The sequence below is a fragment of the Megalopta genalis genome, chromosome 4 (genome assembly GCF_051020955.1).
Source record: "Megalopta genalis isolate 19385.01 chromosome 4, iyMegGena1_principal, whole genome shotgun sequence".
Classification (NCBI taxonomy): domain Eukaryota; kingdom Metazoa; phylum Arthropoda; class Insecta; order Hymenoptera; family Halictidae; genus Megalopta; species Megalopta genalis.
This window is the reverse complement of record NC_135016.1, coordinates 16,390,031-16,417,520: the sequence shown is the minus strand read 5'-3', so window position 1 is coordinate 16,417,520 and position 27,490 is coordinate 16,390,031. Positions and strand designations below refer to the sequence as shown.

At 50.8% G+C, this 27,490-nt stretch overlaps 4 protein-coding genes across 8 annotated transcripts; 3 read left to right on the top strand and 1 right to left on the bottom strand.

Moving 5' to 3' along the window:
- The first annotated feature begins 277 nt into the window (after window positions 1–277).
- Window positions 278–2,288, top strand: LOC117221908 (uncharacterized). The gene is made up of 2 exons (XM_033473219.2): window positions 278–501; window positions 635–2,288. The coding sequence occupies exons 1-2, from the start codon at window positions 463–465 to the stop codon at window positions 1,769–1,771; spliced, it is 1,176 nt and encodes a 391-aa protein (XP_033329110.2). The 5' UTR covers window positions 278–462; the 3' UTR covers window positions 1,772–2,288.
- On the bottom strand, window positions 1,853–27,490 carry LOC117221905 (elongation factor-like GTPase 1). Its single transcript, XM_033473209.2, has 5 exons — window positions 23,742–27,490; window positions 23,455–23,577; window positions 23,068–23,216; window positions 3,512–3,696; window positions 1,853–3,093 (listed from the first exon to the last, which is right to left on the bottom strand). The coding sequence occupies exons 1-5, from the start codon at window positions 26,510–26,512 to the stop codon at window positions 2,905–2,907; spliced, it is 3,417 nt and encodes a 1,138-aa protein (XP_033329100.2). The 5' UTR covers window positions 26,513–27,490; the 3' UTR covers window positions 1,853–2,904.
- On the top strand, window positions 3,741–11,254 carry aos (protein argos). The gene is made up of 4 exons (XM_033473225.2): window positions 3,741–7,599; window positions 9,411–9,631; window positions 9,775–9,946; window positions 10,055–11,254. Exons 1-4 carry the CDS (start codon window positions 7,345–7,347, stop codon window positions 10,301–10,303), a joined length of 897 nt encoding a protein of 298 aa, XP_033329116.1. The 5' UTR covers window positions 3,741–7,344; the 3' UTR covers window positions 10,304–11,254.
- dsx-c73A (doublesex cognate 73A) lies at window positions 10,223–22,758 on the top strand. 5 transcript variants are annotated; one of them, XM_033473221.2, is made up of 7 exons: window positions 13,675–14,177; window positions 15,760–16,096; window positions 16,601–16,677; window positions 20,100–20,354; window positions 21,077–21,227; window positions 21,737–21,859; window positions 21,989–22,758. In XM_033473221.2, the coding sequence occupies exons 2-7, from the start codon at window positions 15,772–15,774 to the stop codon at window positions 22,087–22,089; spliced, it is 1,032 nt and encodes a 343-aa protein (XP_033329112.2). In that variant the 5' UTR covers window positions 13,675–14,177; window positions 15,760–15,771; the 3' UTR covers window positions 22,090–22,758. The 5 variants fall into 5 exon arrangements, with proteins under 5 accessions (XP_076376836.1, XP_033329112.2, XP_076376835.1 ...); XM_033473224.2 differs by having other exon boundaries at window positions 13,683–14,177; window positions 15,760–15,859; XM_076520721.1 differs by lacking the exon at window positions 13,675–14,177 and adding an exon at window positions 10,223–10,362 and having other exon boundaries at window positions 15,760–16,677.

Genomic DNA, 27,490 nt, shown 5'->3' with positions numbered 1-27,490 from the left:
CGAAATGTGTATGCGTATACGGTATGAAACCCTACGATGTGGTCTATACAAATCTACGACACGTCCAATTAAGTTCGAACTTTCGTTTTATTTCCATCAACTTACAAACCACTTGAACCAATTTTTCATAAAATTCCACTAGTCATAGTTCCATCGTATAAGTTAGTTCGACGACGCATATTCAAAGAAATCCGATTGGTGTATTTCTTCTGTACCCTATAAGTTGTAGCTGCACAGGGCAGAGCATCGAGCACCGCTAGTCAGCTATATACGTATATATAGTATGTTGAGTGCCGGTGCACAGGTTACATGGTTACGTGTACGCATTCTATCGTGGAGGATAAATTGTATAAAGAAAATTTCTATACATAGTTATGTTCTGTAATTTATAAAAAAAAGAACCATCGAAAAATTCTAACAATTGAATTTATTTGAATTTAACACTGTAATCTCGCAGACGATATGACTGTGACGAAAATCCCAACCGAAATTAATAACGAGGTAACCTTGCACAATATTTTCAATGATCACAAAAGGAAAAAGATGTAATCAACGTTTCTTTTTAAATACTTTACTTTCGTAGCATCTAGATGTTTTATTGTTTAAGATCATAGACGTTTTATTAATCTTTTAGATAATTTTATTAAGGCAGTGTGTTCGTCGAGCTCGCATTTGTGTAATAAATAAGTTGGTTAGAGAAGCCAAGAGACTGCGTACGAATCGTGGCAACGAGAAACTCTCCGAAAAGAATAAAACTAAAGCGGATAAATATTTGAAGGAGGTATACGAGCTGAAACGTATCAAAGACGATGAAGTGTCAAAATTCGGAATTATCCATTTCGAAAAGTTGCAGCATATACTCCAGAATTCAGAAACCGACGACAGGACTAGAGTCATGGTAAAAGTTGTTCGTTACAAATGTCTAAACGAAAAGATCGCGGAATTCTTAAAGAAGTTTCCAAACTGTAAAGAATATATTTCTTCGAGCGAAAAGAAGCATTCGCCGAAAAAGAAAAGAAAGAATTCTATAAACAGAACAAGCAAAGAAAATAATTCAAAGCGATTACCAAACGATAAAGATGACAGCAACGAAGGGAATATACAGCTAAATATAAATACAGAAAAGAATGGACAAGACGCACGAGTCGAAGAAGGTAGCACTAAAAATAACGAGAAAAGTTGCACGTCCGTTGGCAAGGTGGTAAGCGAAGAAGCTACGGTCAAGAGATTCGCAGATATCGTGAAAGAATCTAGTACGTTAAGGATAGACGATAAATCGGAAAAAAATAAAGAGCAGCAGCATCGATCGATGTCTTCGACCGTTGCGAGATCGGATGATTTCTTTTTATGTTCGGATAAGGCTGCTGCACGCGTAAATACTAAAATATTATCACCGAAAGAAGACTCGAATATTACGTCCACACACAGGGTAGACAGGACGGCGTCGACGACTATTCACGAAAGAAGCGTAAAGCGCGGTAGTTCTATATACGGAGGGTCCCAGAGGAAGCAAAGCGATAAAAGACGACAAGCGAACAGTACAAATGTTTCGTGTCATCGAAATAACGCGAAGGAGACGAACCGAGCGATTATCAAGGAGAAGCAACGATTTCCAAGGGTCAAGGAAGTAGTACCTGCAGGCGAAAAGTTCAAACGGACAAAGTCTATGGAAAATGAAAGCTTACATCCGTCGTGGGCAGCAAGAAGAAAATTACAAGACGCGATGAAACAAGGATTTCAAGGGAAAAAGATTCGATTCGAGGAGACTTGATTCATTAGTCCATTTAATTACGACACCGTTTGTACACAGACATTTTATGCTATATGTAAATTAAAATTTTAAGGGCTCGAATTCATTAATTTTTTTTTATTTAAATATCAATTTCATTTATAAATTGTACAAAATGGCTACGCATTTACAACACGACAATAGAATCGACGCGTAAGTACAAGTAAACTGTAACTGCGCCCAGCGTTTGAGTTTACGAGTAAAATCTTTGCCACATTGAATTTTTCGTACGCGCTGTGTTTCTTGCAACACACACACACACACACGCGCGCGCGCGCGCGCGCGCGCGCACGCACGCACGCACACACTCTTTTTATCAAACGTTATTAATTAGTGAACATCTTATACGATCGACTAGTCGATTCTCGAGGTAGTTTTCTACTATTTCGTTATGGTCGTTGCAGAGAAGTTTCGTAGAAAATATTGTTACTCCATTACACTGTACAGTCGTAGATTCTGCAGACATAAGAAACAAATAAAAGGTAAACTGTATATCGTACACCTCGACTAATTATTTTGTTAACTCAAGGTTGTTTCGGCGTCTGTAAACGCGTGCCAAACTAGTTTTATTTAAACAACATATAACACGTTTAATACGATCGGGTTTGCGTCGGGTTTCAATTTTCGTTCGTTCTCCTTCCATCTTCGCATCTCTCCATCCATAGGTACGATCGAATTATTTCCAGTTCTCCGTCTTCGTCGTTGCGTTTCGATCGTAGGTACACTCGGTAAACGTACACGTTCAACTATTAACTCGTAGACATTACACATATAGTACGTACCGATACTCGTCGATAACCGGTGCGCGATTTCGATCGAGCGACAGACGGACAGACAGAATGCGAGACGAAACGCGTTTAAAAACGTTGCTACTTCAAGCGAGACGAGTGTCCGCGACAGTATGTGCTGGTATCGGTGCTCGTGGAATTACAAAAAATGATTATTATCAACGAAGACACGGTCCGTGTATCGGGAACGTTGCGTTTGAAAACTAACTGGAAGATACGCGTATTATAATACGTATATACAAGTAAACGTGAAAAAATGTAACTCGACGCTCTATTCGATCGATATTTTATATCTATTTTATCTTTCGGCAGAAGACGGCGAGCGCATCATTTTTTTTTCGCCAAAGTACGTTGCTTCTCCGCGTGCGTAACAAGCTGAGAATCGACGGATAGACCTTTGCGTCGACGAACCGCATCCATGTATTTCTTGGCTCTGTTTTCGCTGTCCGCCTTGTCGCCGAAATGAAGATATTCCTCGTCGGTGGAAGGTGTCCAGTAAGGATCTTGCTCGATCACCTGCGACATACCGATGGATCAACGATACCGTTCGATACGATATAAACGACAATTTCGAGGGAATATCGCATTGGCCTCGGTCGGATGCGGAGTAAATACTTGAAAATCGATGGTCGACGATCGCCGCGGCGTTTTAGCGGATCGTTAATCGGAATCGGTACGACGTTCGAACCGTACCGACGCGAAGTACAACTAAAGAGAACGAAAGAAGGGGACGCGCGTAGACCGAAATAAGAAGAGAACCGAATACGGCGTTGCTCGTTTCGCTAACGATTACCGTCGGAAGTTGCTCCTCCGTTCGAGTATTTACGAACGATTGGAATAGAAGTAACGGTTAGCGACACGCGAGGTCGGTTCTCGATCGAGAAAAGTGGAAAAATGCGGAGGAACGCGCGCTCCTCGGTATGAAAAAACTTGCCTCCCAATGGCTGAAAACCAGTTGAGGACTAGCCAGCCCGGACGTCTGAGTTCGCAATTCTCTGGCAAGTTGGAAACTCTCCGGTACAGGTAACGTTGCCAGCACGCGAAACTGCCCACCGAATCCAGCACTCTCCGCAGCGATTACGCGTCCTTGTCTCTTTCCAAATACAGCGTACAATTTTCCTGCGAAACAGAAATATTTTCAAGCGAACAAGCGTAGACGAACGAGCGACAAACAAAATCGTGCTCGATCCGTTGATCCGTTGATCCGTTGATCCGTTGATCCGTTGATTCGGAGGCTGGAATTTCATCGAATTCGAGGCGAAGACTCGTCGCGAACGGTACGAAAATTTCGTTCCGTTTCGTACCAACGAAGACGAATCTAACGAGTAACGCGCGCAAACAAAACCGATATACGGTTTATGCGAAGATACTAGAAATCGATAGCCTTCGACGGTCTCGGATTTATTTCCATCGGAATAATTTAGAATCGGAGAGTACGTTCGTTTTTGAAACGATCCGATAGTTGTTCGAGAATCGTGTTAGCACTCGTACGTACATGGGAGTCGAAGTCCCGGTCCGATTCCAAGAATTTTCTACGTACATACTCGTACACGTACATGCATGTAATACGCGTACGCGTACTCTATCCCCGCCGGAGCCTAACGCACCCTGCACACGTACAACGCTCTTGCTCGGCAATCCCATTGCCAAGTTTCGTTCCCCTCCCTTCCTCGAGAATTCATTCATTCATGTCGTTCAGTGGTTCTCTCGTAAAGCGAGTCGAGTTTCCGGAACGTTCGATAAACGCGTCTCCACCGGATCGTCACGACGGTTGTTACGGCATTGGGAGGATCGCGCGAGGGAATTTACGCGCAATCCCTTCAGAAAATGGAACTACGCGGATCCGTAACGAGTTTGGGTCAATCGGTCTTGCCCGATTCCAACGAGTCGGCTCGAGTTCCACGAGCCTCGTTGGACAGCCGCGGAGAAGGTGCGGCCAATACGCTTCGCTCGTTCCGTCGACGACGCGAACAAAGAGAACCGTCGTCGTCGTCGTCGTCGTCGTCGTCGATCGATTCGAAGACGTCGCGCGCATTTCTTCGAGCGTAGATTTTGGTCGAATTCTCGTAAAAGTCGGCCAAACCGAACGCACCCTATCGGATCGCGATCGAATCGAATCGAATCGAATCGAATCGAATCCGATCGGAACCGAATCGTATCGTATCGAAATCGATTCGCGGTCGAGCGAATCTATTCGTTTTCAGGAGCATCGATGCAGGGAACAACGAGAGAAGCACGCCGCCGCCGACGGCGACGACGACGCTTCTCGAAACGTTCGAGTAGGGAGAGCGTGGGAATGAGAGAGCAACAACCGAGGAGGAACAGAGAGAAAGTAGGAGTGAATGGATCGTGGCCTCCATCAATGAAACAGCGATCCTCAAACGTACTCGTTCGACGAGCACGTTGCACGTACCCGTCGATCGCTTATCGCTCACCCGTTTACAGCCGGCGACCGAATATTATTTTCGATTCTTAATTACGGGTATCGCCCAATGTTTTTTTACGATAAAAATGTACGCGATACTCGCGCGTACCGTGCGATCTAATTTTGCCGGGCAACGGTACACGGTTATCGATCGTATCGCGTTATATCATATTTTCGCATATCGTACGCGGCAGTGTACGGCGGCGTTGCGAAAGAGCTCCGTCCTTCTAAAGCCTCTTTCGCGCGGAGGATCGTGCGAAACGCGAGAAAAGCCATCGAGCGACATCGGCGAGACCGAGCCAGAGAAAGGAACGAAATACTGGATCGCGTAACGTACACGTACGTCGTACGTAAAAGTAAGCGTGCCCGCGCGCGTCGCTGTTCGTTCTACTATAAAATAGAACGCGCGATAGAATCGATCGTCGTCTTTTATCGACGTGGTCGCGTTTTCGGGTTGTCGGAGAACGCGTATAAAAAATATTCGAAGCGCACGGTAGCGATAGGAAAACGGAGAAACCCTACGAAAAGTATAAGAACGGTCGAACAACCGTTCTTTTTTTTTTCAAACTCGACCGTTCCTCTCGTAGTCGCGTTCGTCTCGCGTGCGATCGGCTCCGAAGCAAAAATTTGTTCGCTCGTCGACGAAATCCGTTCGTAAAGGAAAAGAAAATTCGGAAGGATGCTGCGAGGCGAATCCGGACCGAGGGTCCGAAAGATCTAACAACGACGGCTCCTACAGCGATCGGATCGACCGACGAATACGAGAGTCGAACGGACGAATGGGAGAGGATATGGAATAGACTGGAGCAAGAAATGGTAGCGCGCTAGACTCGAATAGAGCAGAGTAGAGTAGGACGGAGTAGGATCGCGCCGAGTCGAGTCGAAGAATGGAGCGCGGAGAGCCGAGCGTGGAACGAAGCAAAGAGTGGAGTGCCGTGGAGTGCGGTGGAGTGTTGTGGAGTGGAGTGGAGTGGCGTGGAATGGAACGGAGTGGACTGGAGTGGAGTGGAGTGGAGTGGAATGGAGTAGAGTGGAGTGGAGTGGTGTGGAGTAGAGAAACGAGAGAAGGGAGTACTCATTCATGCTTTGCCCGTAGCTGTTGGAAGTCCAGTCGAACGAATGGTACAAGTTCGCGTAGCACGAAAGTTGCGAGCCGGTGGGTTTCTGGTTGATTCGGATCGCGTCGCGGCATAGACTACGCGCGAGCAGAGTTACGAACGAGACGGTCGGAAGAGAAGGCGAGGAGGCCGGAAGAATCTAGAGACGAGGAAAGAAACGATAAGAGAGAGAGAAAGAGAGAGAGAGAGAGAGAGAGAGAGAGGAACGAGGAACGGCGCGGCTGGTCCGAAGGTGCGACGATTCGGTGAACGGAAATCATCGTTGAGAAGACGTCGCGCGTTTCTCGGTTCGGTGTCGACCAGTGAACATGCGCGCTACTTTATCGGCGCGAAAGGATAAACGCGAGAAGACCGAACGCTTTCTCGCGCTCGGGATAAGATTCCGTTAACCGTAGAGAGAACGGTTCGGAATTTCTTTCGAGAATCGAGTTTCCATCCCAAGAAAACGTGCACCGTTCGAAAAGCGATTCGGATCGTTTCTCGACCGGTCGATCGGTTGTCGGATCGATCGATCGGTAAGACGCGCGCGCGAGATCGCGTCGAAAGGGAGGTAATTTACGACGACCTCGTTTCTTCGACCCCGGGAGCAGGCTCGACCTCGCGCGGCATCGATCGACCGACGATCCGAACGGCGCGCGAACCGTACGTTCGATTCGCGTCGAAAGAAAATCGCCGGAGAAAGTTTTCTACGAGTTACGAATTCCGTTATTTCCGATCGATCGACGAACGTTCGCGCCGCGCCACCCGCGGCTTCTTCTTCGAGACGCGTTCGAGACGACGAACGCGGCGCGGCAGGACGCGGGAACCAGGAATCCGCGCGATCTTCCACGGCAGGCTACGTCGTGCCGATATCGCGGTCGATTCGCTTCGAAATCGTTTTCGAGTCGCTTCTCGAAATCCCGGCGAAATCGTTCGAAACTCTGTTCGCCCGATCGTACGCGCGCGTTCGCGCCGTCTTCCGGCAACAAACGTCGGCAGGCGATCGCGCGACGGGCCTAGATTTTCGCGATGCAAAGTGTTTTCGACGAATCGCGACGATCGTTGAACCGTGTCGGATGCGCGCGTACGGATCCGCGCCGTTATCGATTCGAGCGTTCGGTCGATTTTAACCCGACTCGAGAGTTTCTTATCCGTCGTCGATCGTGAAAGGAACCGCTCGCGGACGTTTCCATCGATCGCGAACGAAACGAACGCGGAGAAAAACGAAGACCGAGGCTGGGAAGAATGGCCGATTTGATGTGCCTGTTATTGGCGATGTTCGGCCAGTTGTTTATTCGCGAGAGCCAAGGTAGCCTTCTCGGCGTGGAACTCGACGAAACCGGTCAACGATTGCTCAACGAATATTTGTCTCTCGACGAAGGCAAATACCTGACGGAATTGCACCAGTTTCGAGACACGGCCGTCGAGATCGACTCGATCGATCGGAAGAGAAAGCATCGACCGCTTCATCGACCGCCCAGAATTCTTTATCAAGTCGGGGTAAGTTCGATACCTAAGGTCGGGTATCCTGCTGCACGGGCAACGAGTATTCGGCCACGAACAGAATACGATACGAACGATCGGAAATCGAATTCGCTATCGTCCGGTTTCGCCTCGTCTCTCTCTCTCTCTCTCTCTCTCTCTCTCTCGCGATCGGTGCTCTCGGCCCGCGCACAGTTCCTATTTGCCCGATTTCGCTGGCCAAAAGTCGAGTTTGTCGAACTCGGCGCAAGTAGAGGGAGAGAGAGAGCGAAAATCGGGCAAATAGCCCGCCGCGCGTAGAGGCGTTTACATTTATGCAGGTATCTCCGATGTCGGAACGTATTCTGGATGTCATCTGGTTGCGCGCGCGAGCTCGCGATCGCGTGAGCGCGCGGTCGAGCGAGCGAACGAGCGAACGAGCAAGGAAACGAGCGAGCACGGCCAGGTGTCATTTTCATTGTGGTTGTGAGAGAAGCGGGAGACTCGTGAGAACTTCCGGATGAATCGCGCAACCTTTCCGGTCCCCCTATTATCCCATTTTAGTTTACCGCCACCGGCGGCATTGATACGAACGATCTTCTGGGAATATCCCAAGAAGAAGAGACGGTCGGGAAGAAGGGAAGGGAGAGAGAGAGAGAGAGAGAGAGAGAGAGAGAGAGAGGGGGGGGGGGGGAGCAAAAGCAAAGAACGCGACGGAACGGAGGGGCATCGGTCGATCTCACGGGGATCCGGAGCGAATGGAAAATCGTGAAACGTTTTCGAAGCGTCTCTATCGACCGATACGCGTACATATTCGGACGACTGGACCAACTACGTTATCGCGATACTCGCGTTCGAACGTCGACAACGGCCGCGATCGCGATCGCGATCGCCGATAGGTTTTATTCGATGGAAACGTCTTTGGTAGATCCCGACGAAGGGATTCTCGTCGATTTCGATTCGAAAAGTAGAAGCACGGAAGGAACGGAAACCTCGACGGGCCGACGAAAGGTCGATCGAAACAACGAAAACGGCTATCCGTTTTCGTCTTGGGGGTGAGGGGGGGGGGGAGTTCTATACACTGTACACTATACGCTATAGACGAGGCGAGACAAGACCAGATGGATCGTACACGCGCGCACAAAGAGTTTGGCTCCGATTCTCGTTCGCTGCCGTAGATTGCCAACGGCGACACGACAGGACGTACGTGATTGCCTCATTCAGTGGATTGACCGAAGCTCTTTGAATAGTGCAGTTAGACCAGATGCCTATTCCTCGACGATGCGACGCGGGGAGACGCGCGTTCTTCAACGCCTTTGCTACGCGAGTTCCTCTTTTTCCATCCGACGTCCCGACATCCGCGCATCGCGGCATGCCCGCCGTTCCGCGCCGCGCACCTTCTTCTTCTCTCACACGGCTTCCGGCTTCCGACTTCTCATTTTCTTCTCTCGTCGAAACTAGCTCTTCCCTTATCGGCGTCGAACTTGTTTAACCCATTTCCTCTTTCCGCTATTCTTTCGTCCAACGATCCCGCTCCGATTCGCCTCGTTTCGCGCATACGGATATCGTAAAGACGGTTCACGGCGAACGTCGGTCCGACGCGACGCGACGGCCGTTTTCCGCCATGTATCGTTCGCCGGTCGTTTTTATTCGAAAGAATCGACGAAACGCAACGTCGTTCCTTTCCGACGTCGACCAACTTTTCTAGCCCGCGAATATTTCTTTTCCATCGGATTTCTGCCGGACCTACGACCGTTACCGTTGCCGTTACCGTTGCCGTTGCCTTTGCCTTTGCCGGATCCACGCGGGACTGCGCGCATCGACGCTTTACGAATATTTGGCGTTTTCAGGAGAGCGAGGAAGAACTGCCCGAATGCTCGGATCGAAGCGAAGTTTGCAGCAAGGTGGATCTGTACGGATCGCCGTGGGTCGAGAGACAATGTCGTTGTCCCGATGGCCGTACCTGTCCCGGTAGCTTGCACGGAGACGACGGGCACACGATAGTCGATAAAACGCGGCAGTACAAGCTTTGCGAACCAGTGAAACATCTTCCTATCTGTCGTTACTTCAAGTTAGTCGGTTGTTCGAACAAGTACCAGCACGTCGAAGCGATCGAACGTGCCGCGACGGGATGGCTCGCGTCGCGTCGCGGCACACGGATCGCTGCGCGCTCCAATCGACGTTGCGTACAGAGAATGGATTCGCTGTTCGCAGGGACATCACGTGGACCCTGGCGCCGGGAGGAGGCCCGGCGAACGCGACCGTTCAACGAGTCTACTGCCGCTGTCGGCCCAGCAGCGTGCCCTATCTGGTTCGAAGACAAGCGCAGAGATCTCCCGGGGGGAATCCAGGATTTATTTACGCTTTCGCGTGTTCTCCGCAAAGCGTAAGTTCTTCGACCCTGCTGATCGCATTTTTCATGGTCGCGGCTTCGTTTCGTTTCGTTTCGTTTCGTTTCGATCGATCGAGATTCGAAGGGAATGTTCGGTTTCAGAGACTCCGGTGTCAACGCAAGGAGCCTTGTCGACTGTTCACCGTACGAAAGAGACGGACCTCGCAGCTCGAAGAAGTGAACGCGTCGCCCCTTTGCCAATGTCCGAAGGGTCATCGGTGTCCCAGGCGTCACACGGACCCGGGTTCGCTTCCGGCAAGATCCTATTCCGGCGTCTTGGAGATTAAGACTTATAGCGGATATTGCGTGCCTTCGCAATCCCATCGTTCCGAGGCGGTTTACACCGTATAAACCGTCGCCGTCCGCGTCCCCTTTTACACCGCCACCGCGCAGCCTACGCGGCTCGCCGGGTCAGTATCCCGCGTTCGTATACAGCTCGAACAGCTTCTCCGTTACGATACGACCACGGTAGCACGACCCGTACGATTCTTACCGATATTTACGGGTACGAGCGCGGCGCGTTCGAACACTCTGCCATCGAATGCGAGCAATTTCCTTCGTTTGTTCTCGAATTCTATGAAACCGTCGAATCCGAACCGATTCCGAACCGATTCCGAACCACGGAAGATCCTCGACGATGTACAGTGTACGCGTAGCGTTAGCGTTGGCGTCGCTTTTAGGGTTAGAGCTAGTATCGGTGTTGATATTGGTACATATTGGTATTGGTATACGTACGTATTCGTTATTTACCGCGGCGATTGCGAATCGTTTCGAAATCGTTGTCGTTGGTTCGGCGCGATCGGAAACGATGGCAAAGGATCGCGTCGAGCATGGACCACGGCGCGTAGAACGTAGAACGTAGAACGTAGAACGTAGAACGTAGAAAATCGTGGATCCGTAAACAGAGTCGATCGTCTCGCGATGCGAACCGCAAAAAATGAACGAGTAATTGGATTAAATTACGACGAGCGACCAACGATTCGATACTCGCAACGTTTCCTTCCATCGATGCGTCGTTCGGTATCCTTCTCGTTTACGACGACTTTTCCGATCGTACAGGCGTTGCACACCGTTCTACCTTGGACGTTACACTTTGTAAATATTACAATTCGATCGAGGACTCTTTCGTTGTTGCGATATCGTGCCGATCCGATGCTATATATATAATCTCGAGAAAAGCGTGTTTTTACCATTAGATTTATCGTCTCTCGACGTCCTACGTTATTACCATTGTACCGGATGTAAAGGAGAGCCGGCGGTAACGAGTATACCAGTTCAATAAAAAGACGCGGTCGATCGATCCATCGTAGCTACCCAAAAGTTTCGAAAACCTCGAAAATCGAACAAATTTTATTTCCAAAATATTTGTCAAATTCAACGTCGCGGTCGATCGAACCCGTTCGATAAAATGAAAACTTTTCTTTTCTCGGTAAACGAATAATATTGATCGACGCGCGAGAGTCTCGTCGTCGTATCGGTCCAGTATTTTCGCGAGTTCGCTCGACGACGCTAGATGGCGAAACGCTTCGGCGACCTCGGTGGTATCGCCGCGATCGTGCGAAAAAATTCTATGCTTCCACGTACGCCGCGCTAGATTCTACCGCCGCCGAAAGTCGCGTGCAAAGTTTGAAAATGCAACGACGCGTTCACGGAACCGTATACGCGGCTGTAAAATCGAATTCGCGCGGATGCTGCCGCAGCAAGAATCGCGGTAGCCCAAGATTCGTAGCACCGGTGTCGGATCGCGCCAGCGATCCATCGATGCGCCGACGCGACGCGCGCGTATCGTCGTCCGCGAGAGACGAAGAAGAACGAACGATACCTACGATAAGATGCTCGAAAAACGATCGCGTCGAGCGCAACGATTTTCGGACGATGTAATCGACGGGTAATCGTCCACGAGCCGTCGAGCGGGCTTTTACTTTTTACCGAATGCTATCCGTTTCGATGAAATTTCGATCTCGAACGTATCGGCTCTCTGGACGCGCGTACTCGCGTGGTCGTTGTCGTTGTCGTTGTCGTCGTTGCGTCGTTGCTTCGTTACACGCGGAGACCGCGTTTCGCTTCGATAGAGAAATATTCGAGCGTATCGAGCGATCGTATACGCGGCTCGACCAATGAAATTGCTAGGTAACTGTACCGCGCGTTTTCTACCGGTTCCATTTCCTTCTTTCGCTGAAATTCATTTAGTCTTATGAACGAGTCGCGCCGGCTCGATTCTCTACCGCAGAATCGCGAAACTAAAAAATGTCTACAGAACCTCCGGACGATCCTTCAAGTTTCTACAGCGAGCAAAGTCGTCGGGCATCGATCTATATCTTCATTCGGCCGCGTATAATATTCAACCGTTGTATTCCTTGTTTCGATCTACGAGGCGAAGAACGAACCTAATTCGCATCGAACTGTATCTAGTCGGTGAGAACCACGGTAATTTCATGCTCGATACAGTTTTCTAGTATTCGATCGAACCCGCGAAAAATAGCGATATCGCTACCGATATCGCGGTGTTGCGATCGGGTACGGATTCGAGGTCGAGGCGTCGAGGTCGTGTTCGAGTTCGCATTCGCGTTCGAATTCGCGTTCGAATTCGCGTTCGAATTCGCGTTCGGGTCCATTACCCGAGTTCTAAACTCCGAACGACAGGATTCGTTTTACTCGACAAGAAGAAGCAAACAGCGATGGACCGGTTCGAATCGCTCCTCCGTATCGCGGTATCGACGGTAGAATCGATCGAGGGTATTTTATGCTCGAGTAGTCGTGTCCTACTGACGGTAACGGTAGATCGTCGGGTCTTCGAAGGAGAACATTTTCGTTCGGCCAACGTCGATCTCGCGTTCATCGCGATCCATCGTTTATTTCATTTCGATCGATTGAATTTTCTTTTCGATCGAATCGCGCGATCGGTAAATCGTTGACGCGTCGAACGTTGCAGCGACCGAAGAAAACGATAACAACGATACGGTAAACGGTCGAGGGAAAGGAAAGGAATGGAAAGGAAAGCAAAGCGAAGGGAAGGGAAGGAAAAGGAAGAAAAATAATAAGAAACGCGCGAGCGGAGGATGCCGAGGTAGCGGAACAAGAAATAAGAATGATGCGCGAGAGCGATGCACCGCTCAACACCGGGACAACGAAAGAAGGGTAACGAGGAAAGATGCGAGCAAGGAGGGGGGAAGAGAAGCGAAAGAAAAAAGGGGGGAACGATGTCGTTAATCCGGAGGTTCTGTCGTCGCTTTATCGTTCGAACGGATGTTCGCTGCAGCTAACTGCATACGATAAACGTCGCTGGAGGACGATGCGTATTCGTCCGCGTCTCTCTCTCTCTCTCTCTCTCTCTCTCTCTCTCTCTCTTTCTCCCATTCCGCTCGTTTTTTTAACCCCGAAACCCATGCCCGTTTTTCGTTTCAAAGTTGAAACTTGCTCGGATTTGCCGGATCGCTCGGGTCTCGAATCCACGGTTCCGTGGTTCCGTCCGTCGAGAGGACGAGGACTCGGCTTATCGTAGGTATGCGCTGGTATACGAGTACCCGATCGCGGCGTCCAGTTGGTAAGCGTAGAAGCGAGCGCGGAGCGCGAACCAAGCTAGAGGATTGGTGGAGATGATGCAGCTTGGGATTCCACGCATAGTCGAGGGGTTTCTGGTTGGTTGGTAAGTGGGACTAGTCGGGGCTCATAGGCGGCGCGTCTTCCGCGAGAGCTCGCAGTCTCATCCGGAACTGGAACGCATCTAAGCGAGCGCGCGCGTTCTTTCTCGGTTGCACGTTCCTTCGAAATTTCGTGGAATCGTTTCATCGATAATCGATATATATATATATACATACATATATATATATATATATATATATCGGGGAAAACGTCGAAACGGACATCCAGGCTCGTCGACCGACTCGTCGAACTCCGAAGACCGAGCGAACGGAAAGTCGTTCCGTCCTGGACGGCCGCTTCTCGCTCTCGAAACCACCGCACCGCTTCGGCAGCTCTTACGCGACGTCGTCTCGTACGCCGGTGGGCCACGTTCGAACACGCTGGATACGATTCGAGCGGAAAGTCGAGATCGAGCTTCGATTCGAGCTTGCGATCGGGGCCAAGGTCGGAGTCAGGGTCAGGGTCAGGGTCAAGGTCAAGCTCGAGGCCGAGGTCGAGGTCGATTATCCAGTACCGCACAGGACTCGAAGCCGAGCCGAGCCGAGCCGATCGACGTCGAACGTACAATTGAAAGTTGAGCAAGGTCAGAGCATCGACCCATTTGTCAGACGTTTAATCCTTTTCGGAAGATACGACGCGATACGCTATTCCGCGCGATATTCCATCGACGCGATACCGAAATATGATCGCGCCTCGATCGTTTTCTTGGAAAATGTTTTCGGTCGTTTCGATGAAAAACGGTATAAAACGACGGATCGACGGCCGTTGGTCGTCCGAAGAAAGCGAATCGCATCGCGCGTCTCGCGAAATAAAATATTGTACGATTCCAACCTGCAAAGGTATGTAAAAAAACGGCGCCGATCGTTGTCGTTCGAATCGTCGATCCGATTTCTATACGCGCGTCCAACGAGGGCGAACACGGACTGCGAATCGATATCGAAAGCGGGCCGAGCAACGGTTACGAATTCGATGGCGCATCGTAGGACGGCTTCGTTCGAAAAAACAGGCCGCGATCGCGTCCACGACGGGCAAACCGTTCGGCTTCGTTCAGAATCCGACGATCGAATTCGACGGTCAGTTCGGTACTTTTTGTACTCGTACAACAATCGTCGCGAACGATGCATCGAAAAAATAACGCGTCGCAACGTCGCGTCGGTTTCAAGTTTTCTTCGTTTCTTTCGATATACGAGAGACGCGGAAATCGTCGTAACGAGTATCGGCGATATCGACGGGCACGGATACGATAGGTGGAATAAAACGGAATAAAACGGAATAAAACGGAATAAAACGGGATAAAACGGAACGAGTCGGTATAAAGACGCTCGATCGGTGCCGTTCGATTCGTACGTAACTGTATGCGACCGTATGCACGGCGACCTTGAAAATACGAAGAAAGATAACGGCCCACGAGGAACGCGAGTAACGCGAGTACCAGTTAACCTAATTTCACCGCATCCGTGTGGTAAATTATATCGCGCCATAATTACCGTACCACCCTGAACACCTTCGCGAGAATAGAAAAAGTAAACAACGTTCACCGGTTCATCGGTTGGTTGGTCGTTCGTTCGTTCGTTCGTTCGTTCGTTCGCTCGCTCGCTCGTTTGCTCGATTTTGCTCGCTCGACGTTCGATCCTACGATTTCTATCGCGCGTTCGAGCGACCGTAGTCCAAATCGCCCGGGGCACCGTCTCGCTTCGCGCATATTCGCGGCGATCTCGTAAACTCGCGCAACATTATTAACCGTTCGCCGTGCAAACGGTCGAATTCGTCACCGGCCGTATCGAACACGGTCGAGAGATCCGACGTCGAATCGTTCGATCGAAAAATGCTATCGCGAAGGCGAGTTCGCGGTCGAAGGAGCGAGCTCGCTCGCAGCTTCGGCGCTCGATACGTTTCGATTCTCGCGGAATATCTCGGTATTACACGGTTAGGGTACGATCCACGGCCAATTATTTGGAAACGAAATCTCGACGACGGAGAAGCGAACGAACTCGTCGGCCTCTCCTCGACGGAATCGAAAATTACGCGGCGGATCTCGCCGCGGTTCTTCGAACGCTGAACTCTCGAAATAGAAGGAACGGTACGCGGCGGTACCCCTGTCGTTCGCTTCGATCGGGCAACGTCGTCCAAGTTTTTCCGTTCACGGGACTCTCCGTTGATTCCAGATCGAAGAAAAGATGAAGCCGATCGATGGACTGGCATGGTTCGTCGTCCTGATGACGGGAACCGCGGCTTTACCCTCCCAGTCGCTCGCCCAACTTCGAGGTGTGCAAGTAAAATCGAAGCAGACCACACCGACGTATTTCGGCGTGGATAAAACTGCGAGTTTCCCGGCCGAATCGAACAGCAGTCCTATGACCAAAAGTGCGAGTGGAACCGGAACCGTGACCGTAACCGTAAACGGAAACGGAAACGGAAACGTGAACGGTAGCGGCAGCGGGAACGGAAACGTGAACGGCAACAGCATCGACGCCGATTTCAGAATTGGAACTGGAAACGCGGGTAACAACGAGGTCGACGACGACGCGGTGTCGAGGCCGGTATCCGTCGGGGCCTCCGCGACCACGGCTATCGACGATCCTGTAATTCCGATGTCGTCGCTGTCGCTATCGTCGCTCTCGTCGCTGTCGCTCTCGTCGCCGTTGACGCTGTCGTTGTCGATGGCACCCTCGCCGTCGCCGTCCTCGCCGTTCTCGATGATTTCGCCGACGTCGACCGCACGGAACGCGTTTACCCAAATTATCGAGGCGACGCCGACAACGTCGTTGCCAGCATCTTCCAACGCCGAGAAATCGGTCGGGGCATCGACGACAACGAACGGCACGACGGCCGCAGGAGAGACGGCTGCGACGATCGACGCGAACACGGCTCCCGTCGAAACTTCCTCGAGAACCATTACCCCTGTACAGGACGCGGAAGGGGACGACGACGACGACGCGTTGCTGTCGTCGAAAAAGTCGACGACTATCTTCGAAAATTTCACGACCACCCCGATTTCAATTTCAGCGAAGGAAACGCGAGAATCGCCCGGAAAAATTCGGCCTCAGATCAAATTAACCACCAATTATACCAGCCTGACCGAGGTAAGAAAACTCTCTCGAACGGTTCGATCGTTCTTTCTCGTTCCGTGTTCGATCTTTCGAGGAAATCGGATCTTCTCTTCGATCGCGAAGGAAATCGAACGTACGCGCGCGGCGAGGTCGAAAGAGCGGGCGAGAACAAATTTGACGTTTACAGCGGCATAGGCGCGTGACGCGAGTCGTGCGAATAAAAAGGCGTAGCACGGAGGTTCGGAAGTCGCTTTCGGTATCCAATATTATTTCAGCGTTATCTCAAAAGTTTCGAGCGAAAGATTCGGGCTGCCGTTGGAAATTTGTAGAAAACCGATCACCGATCGACTTTTTTCGTATCGTCGGAAATGCGAAGTACGTCGGAAGAAATCGTGCCATCCGCGCCAAACGATCCCGAAAGTGCTTCGTTCCGGACACGACTCGATCTTGTACCGAAAATTCCATCGATTCGATTCGCCAACGTCGTTCGATTCGAGAACTCGCGCGTTAAAAGTACGGTCGCGTCGGATCGGCCGCGAGGCTGCAGGGTTACAGGGCTGGAGAGTCGCGACAGGGCTTCGATGCTAAAATTCGCGCAACTTTCGAAGCTGCGGATAGTTCCGCTCGCATCTCGTACATTTTCTCTCGAGAATAATCGAAAAATCGAAAGTTTGCCGCCAACGATCACCGAATCCGCGCTCCGTACGGAATACCCAAAATTTATGCTCGACGCTTTGAATTTTGCAGATTTTGTCCCCGACGTTCTTATGCGCGAACAACATTTTGGATTCCGATACTTTCGATTTTAAAGAGTTGCCATTTTATAGAAAAAGCAACGTTTTCGATCCGTCGGACTTGAAAAATTGATTTTTGCCCGCTGAAAGCGACGAGTCTTCGAGCAACGGAGCGATAGAGCGATAGAGGGATAGCGTAGAAAGGGACCCAGATTCGCGAGCCGTACAGAGAGAACCGTCAAGTGTCACGAACTCGAGAAAAAATGTCATATGGGTCGGTCTAGAAAGTTACGGACGTTGAGCGAGGGTACGACGCGTTTAGCCTGTGGTCTTTCACCGCTTCGCCGTTTCGCTGTTTCGACGCGTTGCGTTTCGCTTTGCCTCGTATTCGTTTCGTTTCGTTTCGTTTCGTTTCGTTCGGTTCGATCGAAGCATTCTCGCTCGCAACGATCGGACAGAAAACGATCGTTTCGCGTTTCGTCCTGTAACGCGACGCGCCGCGTCGTCGGATCGGCCTTTTGCTCGCGTACCGATAGGCATCGGCATCGAATACCACGATGTAGGACCGTGAACCGTCGCAGCGCCGCGTACTTTCTCCTACGTTATTTTCGGTAGCGCGACCGACGCGTTTCGGTTCGTGCTCCGCGTATCTACGAATGCACGGATGCACGCGTCCCCGACCACGAGACGTTACGAAACGTTCCACGGTCGGTCGACCGTTCGTTTCCGAGGATCCGTTAAGGGTTAGGTCTGGGTTAAGGTTAATGGAGGAGACGGTGCATCGCGCGCTCGATCCGTTTGATCTTTCCACGCTTCGCACGGTCAAACTCGACCAGCCGGCGACGACCGGTCTCCGGCAGAGTCCGAAAGCGCGATCGACGATGCGATATCCGATATCCTTGCTCGGCTGGCCGAGTCTTTACGGCGTTCGTCGCTTTCGTTTTCGGTTTGCAAAGTTAGCCTCGTATCCGAGGAAGTTTATACCAAGAATCGCGGTTATCGACCGGACCTACGTACGTCGAGATCCACGTCGAGACGGCCGCAGGATATCGAGCACGGTTTCCGCTGGCCGAACTCGCGATGACTTTTCGTTCGGAATATGAACCGGTTCGAAGACGGAATTCCTATCGTCGTCCCGAAGCGAACGCGCTTCTCGATCGTCCCGCCATTCTTATTCTTATCGAACGTCCGACGATGCGGGGATACGAAGACGCGCGCGCGCGACCGTTTCGCGTTCGTTTCGCGCGAACTCCATTCGATTCCGCTCGTTTCGCGTTTCTTTCCTCGCACGCGTTCGCTTCGCTTCGATTCGACGCGAAGCGGGAGAAAAATAGTCGAGTTCTTCGAGCCGTTCCGCTCGAAACATCCAAGAAAGAATCGTTCGGACTCGCTTAGGAAGTTGTCGCGAATCGCGTTGCTCGCTTTAACTTTGCAAAAGGAGGGCAAGCGTTCACGACCGTGACGCGCGAACGGGCCGACCGGTGTTAATATCGGTAGTGGAACGTGACGACGAAAGAAAAATAATACAAGAACGAAGGGAAAAGAAGCGAAGAGCGACGAGAACGAAGAGAAACGAGATCGATCGAAACGAAAACGGAGGGGCTAGCCGATAGAAAAGAAAAAGTGGTAAAAACGGCGGGATTCGGTCGAGAATCGACGAATCGACGAACGATCGAGCGAGAAAACGGCGGCGAAGGCGTCGAGCTTCGACGGGTATCGAGTCGCGACAAAACCAGAGATTCCGATATCGTCGGAAGGTCCCGATTCAGGAAGGTCCCGTCGTCGTCGTCGTCGTCGTCGTCGTCGTCGTCGTCTCTTCGTCGTCGAGCGATCGTTCAAAAAAATCCGTTCGTCGAAGCGTCGCGAAACGGACAGGAGAGACTTTGAACGGGAAAGCATCGAGGCTTCGTAAAACGGTTCTTTCTCCGTAAAGTCGAGCCAATTACACGGATCGCGGACGAGATTCTTAGAAACGAACGAATAGAACGAATAGAAATCCGCCGATCGACTTCGACCGCGGTACTCGTCGAGCCGCGCGGCACGGAAACTATAATAACGTCGCGTCGTTCGCGAGAGACGCCGAGACGCCGAAAGACGCCGAGAGACTCCTCTCGAGCGTCACGATCGTTCGTTCGCGACTCGACCCCTCGCCAATATTCCGCTCTATCATTTTACGTCCTTCGACCGGATCGTTCCGACCATACCGACCACTCTGCCGCGTTCTATTTGATTTTTCTTTCTCTCCCATTGTTTCTACCTTCCAATTACCGCTACATCGCGAAAATACCAACCATTTGCCTCGGGTGAGGCGAAGGTAATCGTCGAACGGGTAATGGGATGGAAAGAAACGGAAAAGGGGAAAAGGGGAAAGGTGCGGCGGCAGAGGAAAAGAAGAAGGCGGGGAGATGGAGAAAAGAAACGAAACGACGTAATAACGAGTTTAGCGAATCGCGCGATACGAACGCGCGCGCAGCCGGCTATTCGTAGGCAAACCTAGAATAAACGCGATTAGCGATTTCTTCGCGCGACGAGTACAAAATGCTCGAACGCGTTCTATCGTTGCGAACGAAAGAACCAACGAACGAACGAACTCGAGAGAGAAAGAAACGATAGGGGTTTTCCGCTACGCGCGGCAGGCCGCGCGGATCCACGAGTATACGGTATCGCGACAGAAACCTAATTCCAAGGATCATTTTGTTTCTCGATTTCTCGGATTCCTAGACTGGAGTACGATTTCCGGAGGGTGCGAGCGCGGCACTCGCGAAACCAACGAAATACCACTACTACCCGCACAATCAGCACATTTATCTGTTGCCGGAGTGCGCGGTGCAGCAAGTTTGCAACGCCGTCTACGTTCGACTGAATTTTACGCAGCCTTTGTGCGCTTGTCCGGGAAGATATCGAGATCCTTGCAGCGCGTCTCTCGACAGCGACGACCTCCACACCACCGAGCTGGTCACCGACCCACGGACCAAGGTCAGTCGTTACGATTTTCAAACTTTTCTCTTCCATTCGGCTCCGTTCGGGGTCGAACGAACTCGAATCGTCGAAGCTCTCGATCGCGATCGCTTCCGCGTCGCCGCGGTCCTCCGCCGCGGTCCTCCGCCGCGGCCGGGTCGAGCAACGCCTCGCTCGTTCCAGGATACGCGTACTTTTCGTCGCACGATTCCAACAGCTTGCACGTTTTACTTTCAGCTTGCCATTTTTATTTTCACGATTTTCACGATTTTCACGATTTTCACGATTTTCACGAATTTCCAAGGCGGTTCGCGGCGGACCCGCGGAGGACAACGACCACGCGACGCGATACTATTCGCGAACGCGTCCGTTCGGTCGGCGCGACGTCGCGCATCGTCGTCCAGCGCGCTCGCGAAGAGGACGACGCGACGGGAAAAACGGAAAGCGCGAAGCGTAAAGTTCTTCGAGTCGACGCTCGACGAGAACGCGAGAAACGGTCTCATTCGCTTTCAACCGGTGCAACGAGTTTTCGAAAGACACGCCGAGAGGCGTGCGCGCCGACGCCGATCGCGCACCCATTCCGTGAAACTGGTTTCGATCGATCGAACGAGCCGAACTATGAGAATTACCGGCGCGATCGCCGTCCACCGACCAGAAACTAGAATTTAACGGCGACAAACTGTTTCGTGGCACGAAATAGTCGCGGCGTTGTCGCGCTAATCGAACGTTTCACCATTCAGGCTCTCACTTTGGTGAAGACTTGCGAACCGGTGGCGGAGATGCGAGAATGCAGAACTCCGAGAGACTGGTCTCTTCTCGCGTTGCAGAACGTGCGAACTGGAAAATCTCATTATCTCGTGATATGCCGCTGCCCGGACGCCAATATACTCGGTAAGCCTACGAATATTTCGATGCGACGCGATTCGGTTCGACGAACGACGCGCGTACGATACGAAATACGAGAAGACGCGATCCTCTCTGTCGCGGATCGAAGAAAAATCTCGGTGTCAACGTTCGAACGACCTTGTTTCCCCCTTTTCTCTCTTTCGATCGATGCGAGAACGTTGTTCGCGTACGGCCGGTAGCGTAACAACGAACGCCTCGAGGGCGGCGTTGGCGGCTCGAAAAGAGTCTCGCCTCGATCGATGTCGCGTCGCGTCGCGTCGCGACCGCGACCGCAACCGCGACGTTTCTTTCGATTTTCTCAGCGGTCTAGCTCGTGCGCGACTTTGTCGTCCCATCGTCCCGTTCATCCTAACGCGTTATTACCGTCGCTGTATCCACGAACTTGGGAATCCGAAAACCTACACGGAATCTACGAACTCGCGAATCCACGCCGCGACCGTGAATCGATAATTCCAAATAATCGTAAATCATTTGCCGCATGTTCCGCTTCGTAGAAGGCCCCATGAGCCACGACCAGCCGACTTATGCGAGCGTGCCAGGAATTCGTGTTTACGGAATGATGTGCGTACAAGGAAATAGAAAAGGCCGACCTTTGCGATACACGCGAAGCATATCGGGTGAGCGACGATCCTATCTCTCTCTCTCTCTCTCTCTCTCTCTCTCTCTCTCTCTTTCTCTCTCCGCGTCCGATCTAGTATCGAGTCAACGATCGAGTCTTTTCGCGATCTAATCTCCCTTCTTCGCAGATCGTCCAAACAAATACATCGATGCCGAACAAGCGGACCAACGACCGAGCTTTCCCTGGTACAAGGTGCAACAACTGATGGATACAGCTGTTTGGGATTAAAACGATTCGTCTTCTCGAACGTATCCCCGACGTCCGTACAAGGAGAACACCTCGAAACGTGTAATCCGCTTGTCGCCATTCGTTCTTTTATTTATTATGCGTTTCGCTTAGCATTCGTTCCTTCCGCTTTCTTCAGCTTTCCTACGATTCGCGATTCGTCCTCTATTTAATCTTATTTACAACGATGCTGCCGCGTACGAGCACGCGCGGCCGTAGGCGTACGCGTCGGCGTAGGCGCGAGGGTCGCCGGGAGCTAAAATTCGAACGAATCGACTCGCCCCACGGAGAGACTCGTTTCGAACGTCTTTCCAAAGATCGCGGATTCGTCGCCGCGGTGGACGCTCGGATGTTCCGCGTATCACCGATGCTACCGAAAAACTTGTCGCGCACCAGTATTTTCGCCGAGTCGAGTTCGTTCGTCTTTTCCCTCGTCGAAAGAAACAACACCGTCTACGACTTTGCTATCGCGATCGCGCGTCCAACTACGCGTCGAGTAGGAATTCTTAATTGATAATTTAATTTAATAATTTATAATAACCTAGCAATCGTTATAATCGTTAATAATTACGATATTGTAGTTATTAATAATTTATCGTACTTGTAATAATTATTAATAATCGTTGATATTATAATAATTATTAATAATTACAAACAAATGGTACACCGCTAGATTCGTCGATCGAACGTTTAACCTTCGCCGTCCAACATCCTTCGATCGCAATTTTTATAATCGTTTCTGCCAGTATGCAACGGCCGAGTCCCGAGTCAACCGTACTTACGATCCTGCGCGAAACGTTTATCGATCGATCGAGTAGGAAAGATCGATCGTAATGATCGTTCGAAAATGGAACCGCGACCAATTTTCGGAACGCGAATCGAACGCCTACGAGACGGAGTTTCGTCCCTGCGCATCCCCGTGGTGTTGCGTTCGCGCGAAAAACCAACCGTTGCGTACTAAATATTTCAAGTTCAACTTACCCAAAACATCCGAGTTAACTAAAACGCTGCAGCTGTACATCGGTGCGACCAGTCGAGGGCATCTAGAGTTGAACGCGCGACGACAAGCTTCTTTGCACGCCGACATCAAAAGTCCACCCACGCGGCCTTGGTTCTGACCGCAATTTTCACTGCGAAAAAGCCAAACGCGCGACGACTTTTCGATTAATTGTTCCACGATGCTTGAGACGGTTTCGAACGACCCAACAACGGTTACATCGAAGCGAAACGAAAAAGAATAAACTAGAAAAGATCAATGGTAAAGGCGACCGAAAAGATTGGAAAAGAAATTCGGTCGAACGGCGACCGAATTCGAACAGGTTTTAGTTGCTACGTATAGCGTGTTGTAGGATTGAAATTTCGCTGTACCCTTGGGAATCTTGACAGATGATCCACTTCTTCAGGACGAAACAGACACCCGTCATAGGTTCTTCGCACAACGGCCCGGCAAGCGTTGCCAGTTGAAATCCGCTAACCATACTGCTCTCGTATCTGATACATTGCGAACGATATTATACATAGATATTTCCATGGTCGACTACGACTACGACTACGACTACGATTACGATTACAATTACGGTTATTCCAACTCGGAAACACGAATGTCCTCGTATATTCGTTTGAAATTGTACGAACAAATTGTGTCGGGTACTCACGGAAAACGTGGATCGGTAGACTTCGAATGGCATTCCCAAAATTTGTTCTGCCTGTAATCCGTTTCGTTCAAGAGGATATTGGGACCGCAGTTTCGCGGTCCGAACGACCATATCTTCTCCAAGATATTTTCTTGACCCGCCTCTCGAAAACCAATCGATAACTCGTGTTTGAATACGGAAAGCGCTTTTTGCTCCTTCTCTCCTCTTGGCAACGGTTTCGCGGCTGCCGTTCCCATCCCTTCGCCGTCGTCCTCGTCGTCGTCCTCGTTCTCGTCCCGTCCCTGCTCCTGCTCCTGCTCCTGCCTCGGCCCCAGTTCGCGCTCTTGCTCCTTCTCCAAGGATAATTTGCCGTGACGACGATACAACGACTTGATCAAATCCGCGTTTTTCTCCAAAATCTTGGTAACCTTTTCTGGCAAAGGTCTGGCGTCCATTTCGAAGTGGAATTGTCGAATTACGGTAGTCCGGCTGGTAAGGTTCACGTCTTCTGGCTTTTTTTCGATCGCCTCGTTGACCATGTCGACCTTTGGCGGAGGTACGACCGTCTCCCGAAACGGTACGATAGGCTCCGATACGTTCACGTCGACTTTCGCGTATCTCAGTCGCAAATCTTCCAAGCATCGTTCCAAATGCACTTCTCCGGCGGTATTCAGCACAATTTCTCCGCTCTCTTGAATACGAACTACGGCACAGGCGTCCGCCTGATTCAACAACTTCAAGCCGTTGATCAGAGCCGGCAAATCGTTCGGATGTTTCGGTTCCAGAGCAACCCTCATTATAGGGACGCCGAACGACATCGGTTCGGAAAAGGGAGGACAGGCGACGGTGGAAGAAAGCGTGGCCGTCTTCAGTACGTGTTCTTCCAAGTCGCCGATTCCGAAGACGTTCCCAGCGGTCACCGTATCCGTGGGTTCCAGTTCCCTGCCCATCAAAAAATAAAGCTTTCGCACGGTGACTCTGGTCACGTGTCTGCCGGCTTTCAAGTCCTTCAGCGTGACAGATTGGTCCGTCGGCAATTCGCCGACTCTCCGCGGATCGTGTTTCGGCCCTAAAACGAACACGGTGCTCCCCCTGGTCAACCTGCCGGAATAAGCTCTGGCGAACGCGATCATCGCAGTTTCGTCGCACGGGTCGGTCGTTTCCGTTGTCTCGCCGGTTTCGGTGGCTTCGAGGGCTTCCGTGGCTTTTTCCTTTTCCTTTTCCTTTTCCTTCTCCTTCTCCTTCTCCTTTTCGATCGCTCTGTATCCCGACGATCTCGCCTGGTTCGCCACGACATCGCATTCCGATCGATGTTCCGCCGTTTCGTCGACAGCCGTGTCCGCGATCTTCGCCGCGTGCCTCAGCCGCGCGATTTCTTTTCGTTGCGCCAATTCCTCCGGGGTGAGCAGTTTCGGTTTATTCTCCGGCAAGATCTTTCTCTCGACCGGGAACATTTTTGACACGAAGACGATCACCGGCGAGCCAGGGGACGGATCGCAAGCCGAAAAAGCTTCTTTCAAGCGGCGTGTCTCGCCGGGTAACGAAGAAAAATCGAAGCGTCCGCTCAACAGACGTTCGACCTTCTCGGTCGTCAAGTTGTTCGGTGCCGGGACGTTCTCGCAGACAGCGTCGAGGCAAGCTCGAGCCAACGGCAACCATTGCGAACAGATGGCTTGCAGCTGAGCTTTGGGATCCGTGTGTCTCAGATCTCTGCTCGTCAACTTGATGTCGAGTTTCTCCGCCATCGAGCTTATCTTCTCCTTGTCTTTTCTTATCGTTATCGTTTCGTACAGCGTCCACAAGTTGTCCAGAATCAGCTGCACGAACAGGGGCTTCTTGGCCTTCTCCTGAGCTCCTTTCAAAATCCTCTTGGTCTTGGTGTTCGCATAGAAATCGCCCCAGAGCGTTTTCAACAATACCGTCTCGCTGAAACCCAATTTCGCGGCAAATATCTTGGCAAAATCCTTGACACCGAATCCCCAGCCATCCGTGGCGCTCGAAAATAAAACGTTACCTTGTTCCGGCGAGAAATAGAGACCGGAATCGTCCATGTCTTCCATCGCCGACTGCCAGTCGGTCAAACGTCTTTCCGAAACGGTTCCCGAGGCGTTCTTCGAAACTCGATCCGCTCCGTCTCCTCCTTCTTTATCCTGTTCCCGCTCCTCCTCCTCCTCCTCCTCCTCCTCCTCCTCCTCCTCTTCCTCTTCCTCGTCCTTCTCCTTTTCTTCCCGTTCCATCGCGTCGCTGGCGAACAGCTCGCCCATCACGGCGTTCACCTGTTCGAGTACTTGGCTCAAGTGCACGTAAGCGTCCAACGGCGACAGTTTCATTTCCGTGATCAATCTGTCGATCTTGTTCAGAACCAAGATCGGTTTCAGACCCTCGACGTACGAAGTGGACAGGGCACCTCGCGTCTGCGGGCACACTCCCTCCACCACGTCGATCAAGATGATCGCTCCGTCGCATAGTCGAACCGCCGACGAAACTTCGGAAGCAAAGTCTACGTGACCCGGCGAATCGATCAGATTCACCGCAAATTCTCGACGATCGTATTCGTGGTACAACAAGATCGAACTGGACTTCATAGTGATTCCACGTACCTGTTCGTCCGGTCGACTGTCCAAGTATCGAAGCTTGCCCGCCAGTTTCTTCGAGATAATTCCATTGCTGGCCACCAACGAATCCGCCAACGTGGTTTTTCCATGATCGACGTGCGCCAATATACAAATATTCCGAATATTGTTCGGATTCTTTTGAATATCCGACAATTTTTCCGAGCTGATGAGTCGCATTCTGCGATCGCTTCCGTCGAATCGGTAACAACAAAAAGGAGAATTTCCAAAAATTGTACAAACATTGATACGCGCGCGTTACCGTCGCTTTGCCAGTTTCGTTTCAAAATCGAATACCAAACTTTCGGCTTCTATTTCAAATAACCAGATTCCAGATTCCAGATTCCAGATTCCTTTCTATCCCTGATTTCAGGTTACAAACTCTCGGGGTTTCGAAAGATCTCCTTTTACGTTTACGTTTACGTTTACCTACGAAAGATTTCGGAGAAGCGCGAATCGGTTCTCGATGAAACGAAAGCAGAGAGAATGCGTGAATACGAAATGGGATAAGAAACCAACGATGCGTTTTATCACGTATTCCTCGCGAGTATCATAGACCAGCAATATACCAATTTCTGTTTCTCAATTGGTAAGAACAATAATCACTATTTCACTTTATTCGGTTTCCAAAGAACGTAATGTTCGACAAAGACCAAAATATGTCGTAACCTCGTCGCTCGCATCCTCTTGGTTTTCTTCAGCATACCAATTTTGTCGTGCGGCGTGTGTGCTGTATCGACCGGAACGGACACCAATAACCGATCGAAGATTCTCAAGTTTCTCTCGACTTGTACGCTTTGTACGTAGCTCGTTTCACGGCTAAACGTTTGTACGTGTTTGTACCTTAATCGTGGAAGGAGAGCTCTTTCATACCTATTCGATTCCCGTTTGGAGGTTAGACTACCGCACGAAGCACGATCGAACGCTTTGCTTTCGAAATCGGACGATTTCTCTATCCGTATATCAGTTATTTCCCAACTTGTTTCGGACAACGAGCGATTTCAATGGCGCATCGATACACGGATTCTTAACAACAAAAATATGTACATACTCTCTGAAAATCCAACATGCGATTTGACTTATATGTACACCTACACCTTGCGGAAGACCATATTCGATGGACGCAACGTACAAGATACGTATATGTATGTTCGCGAT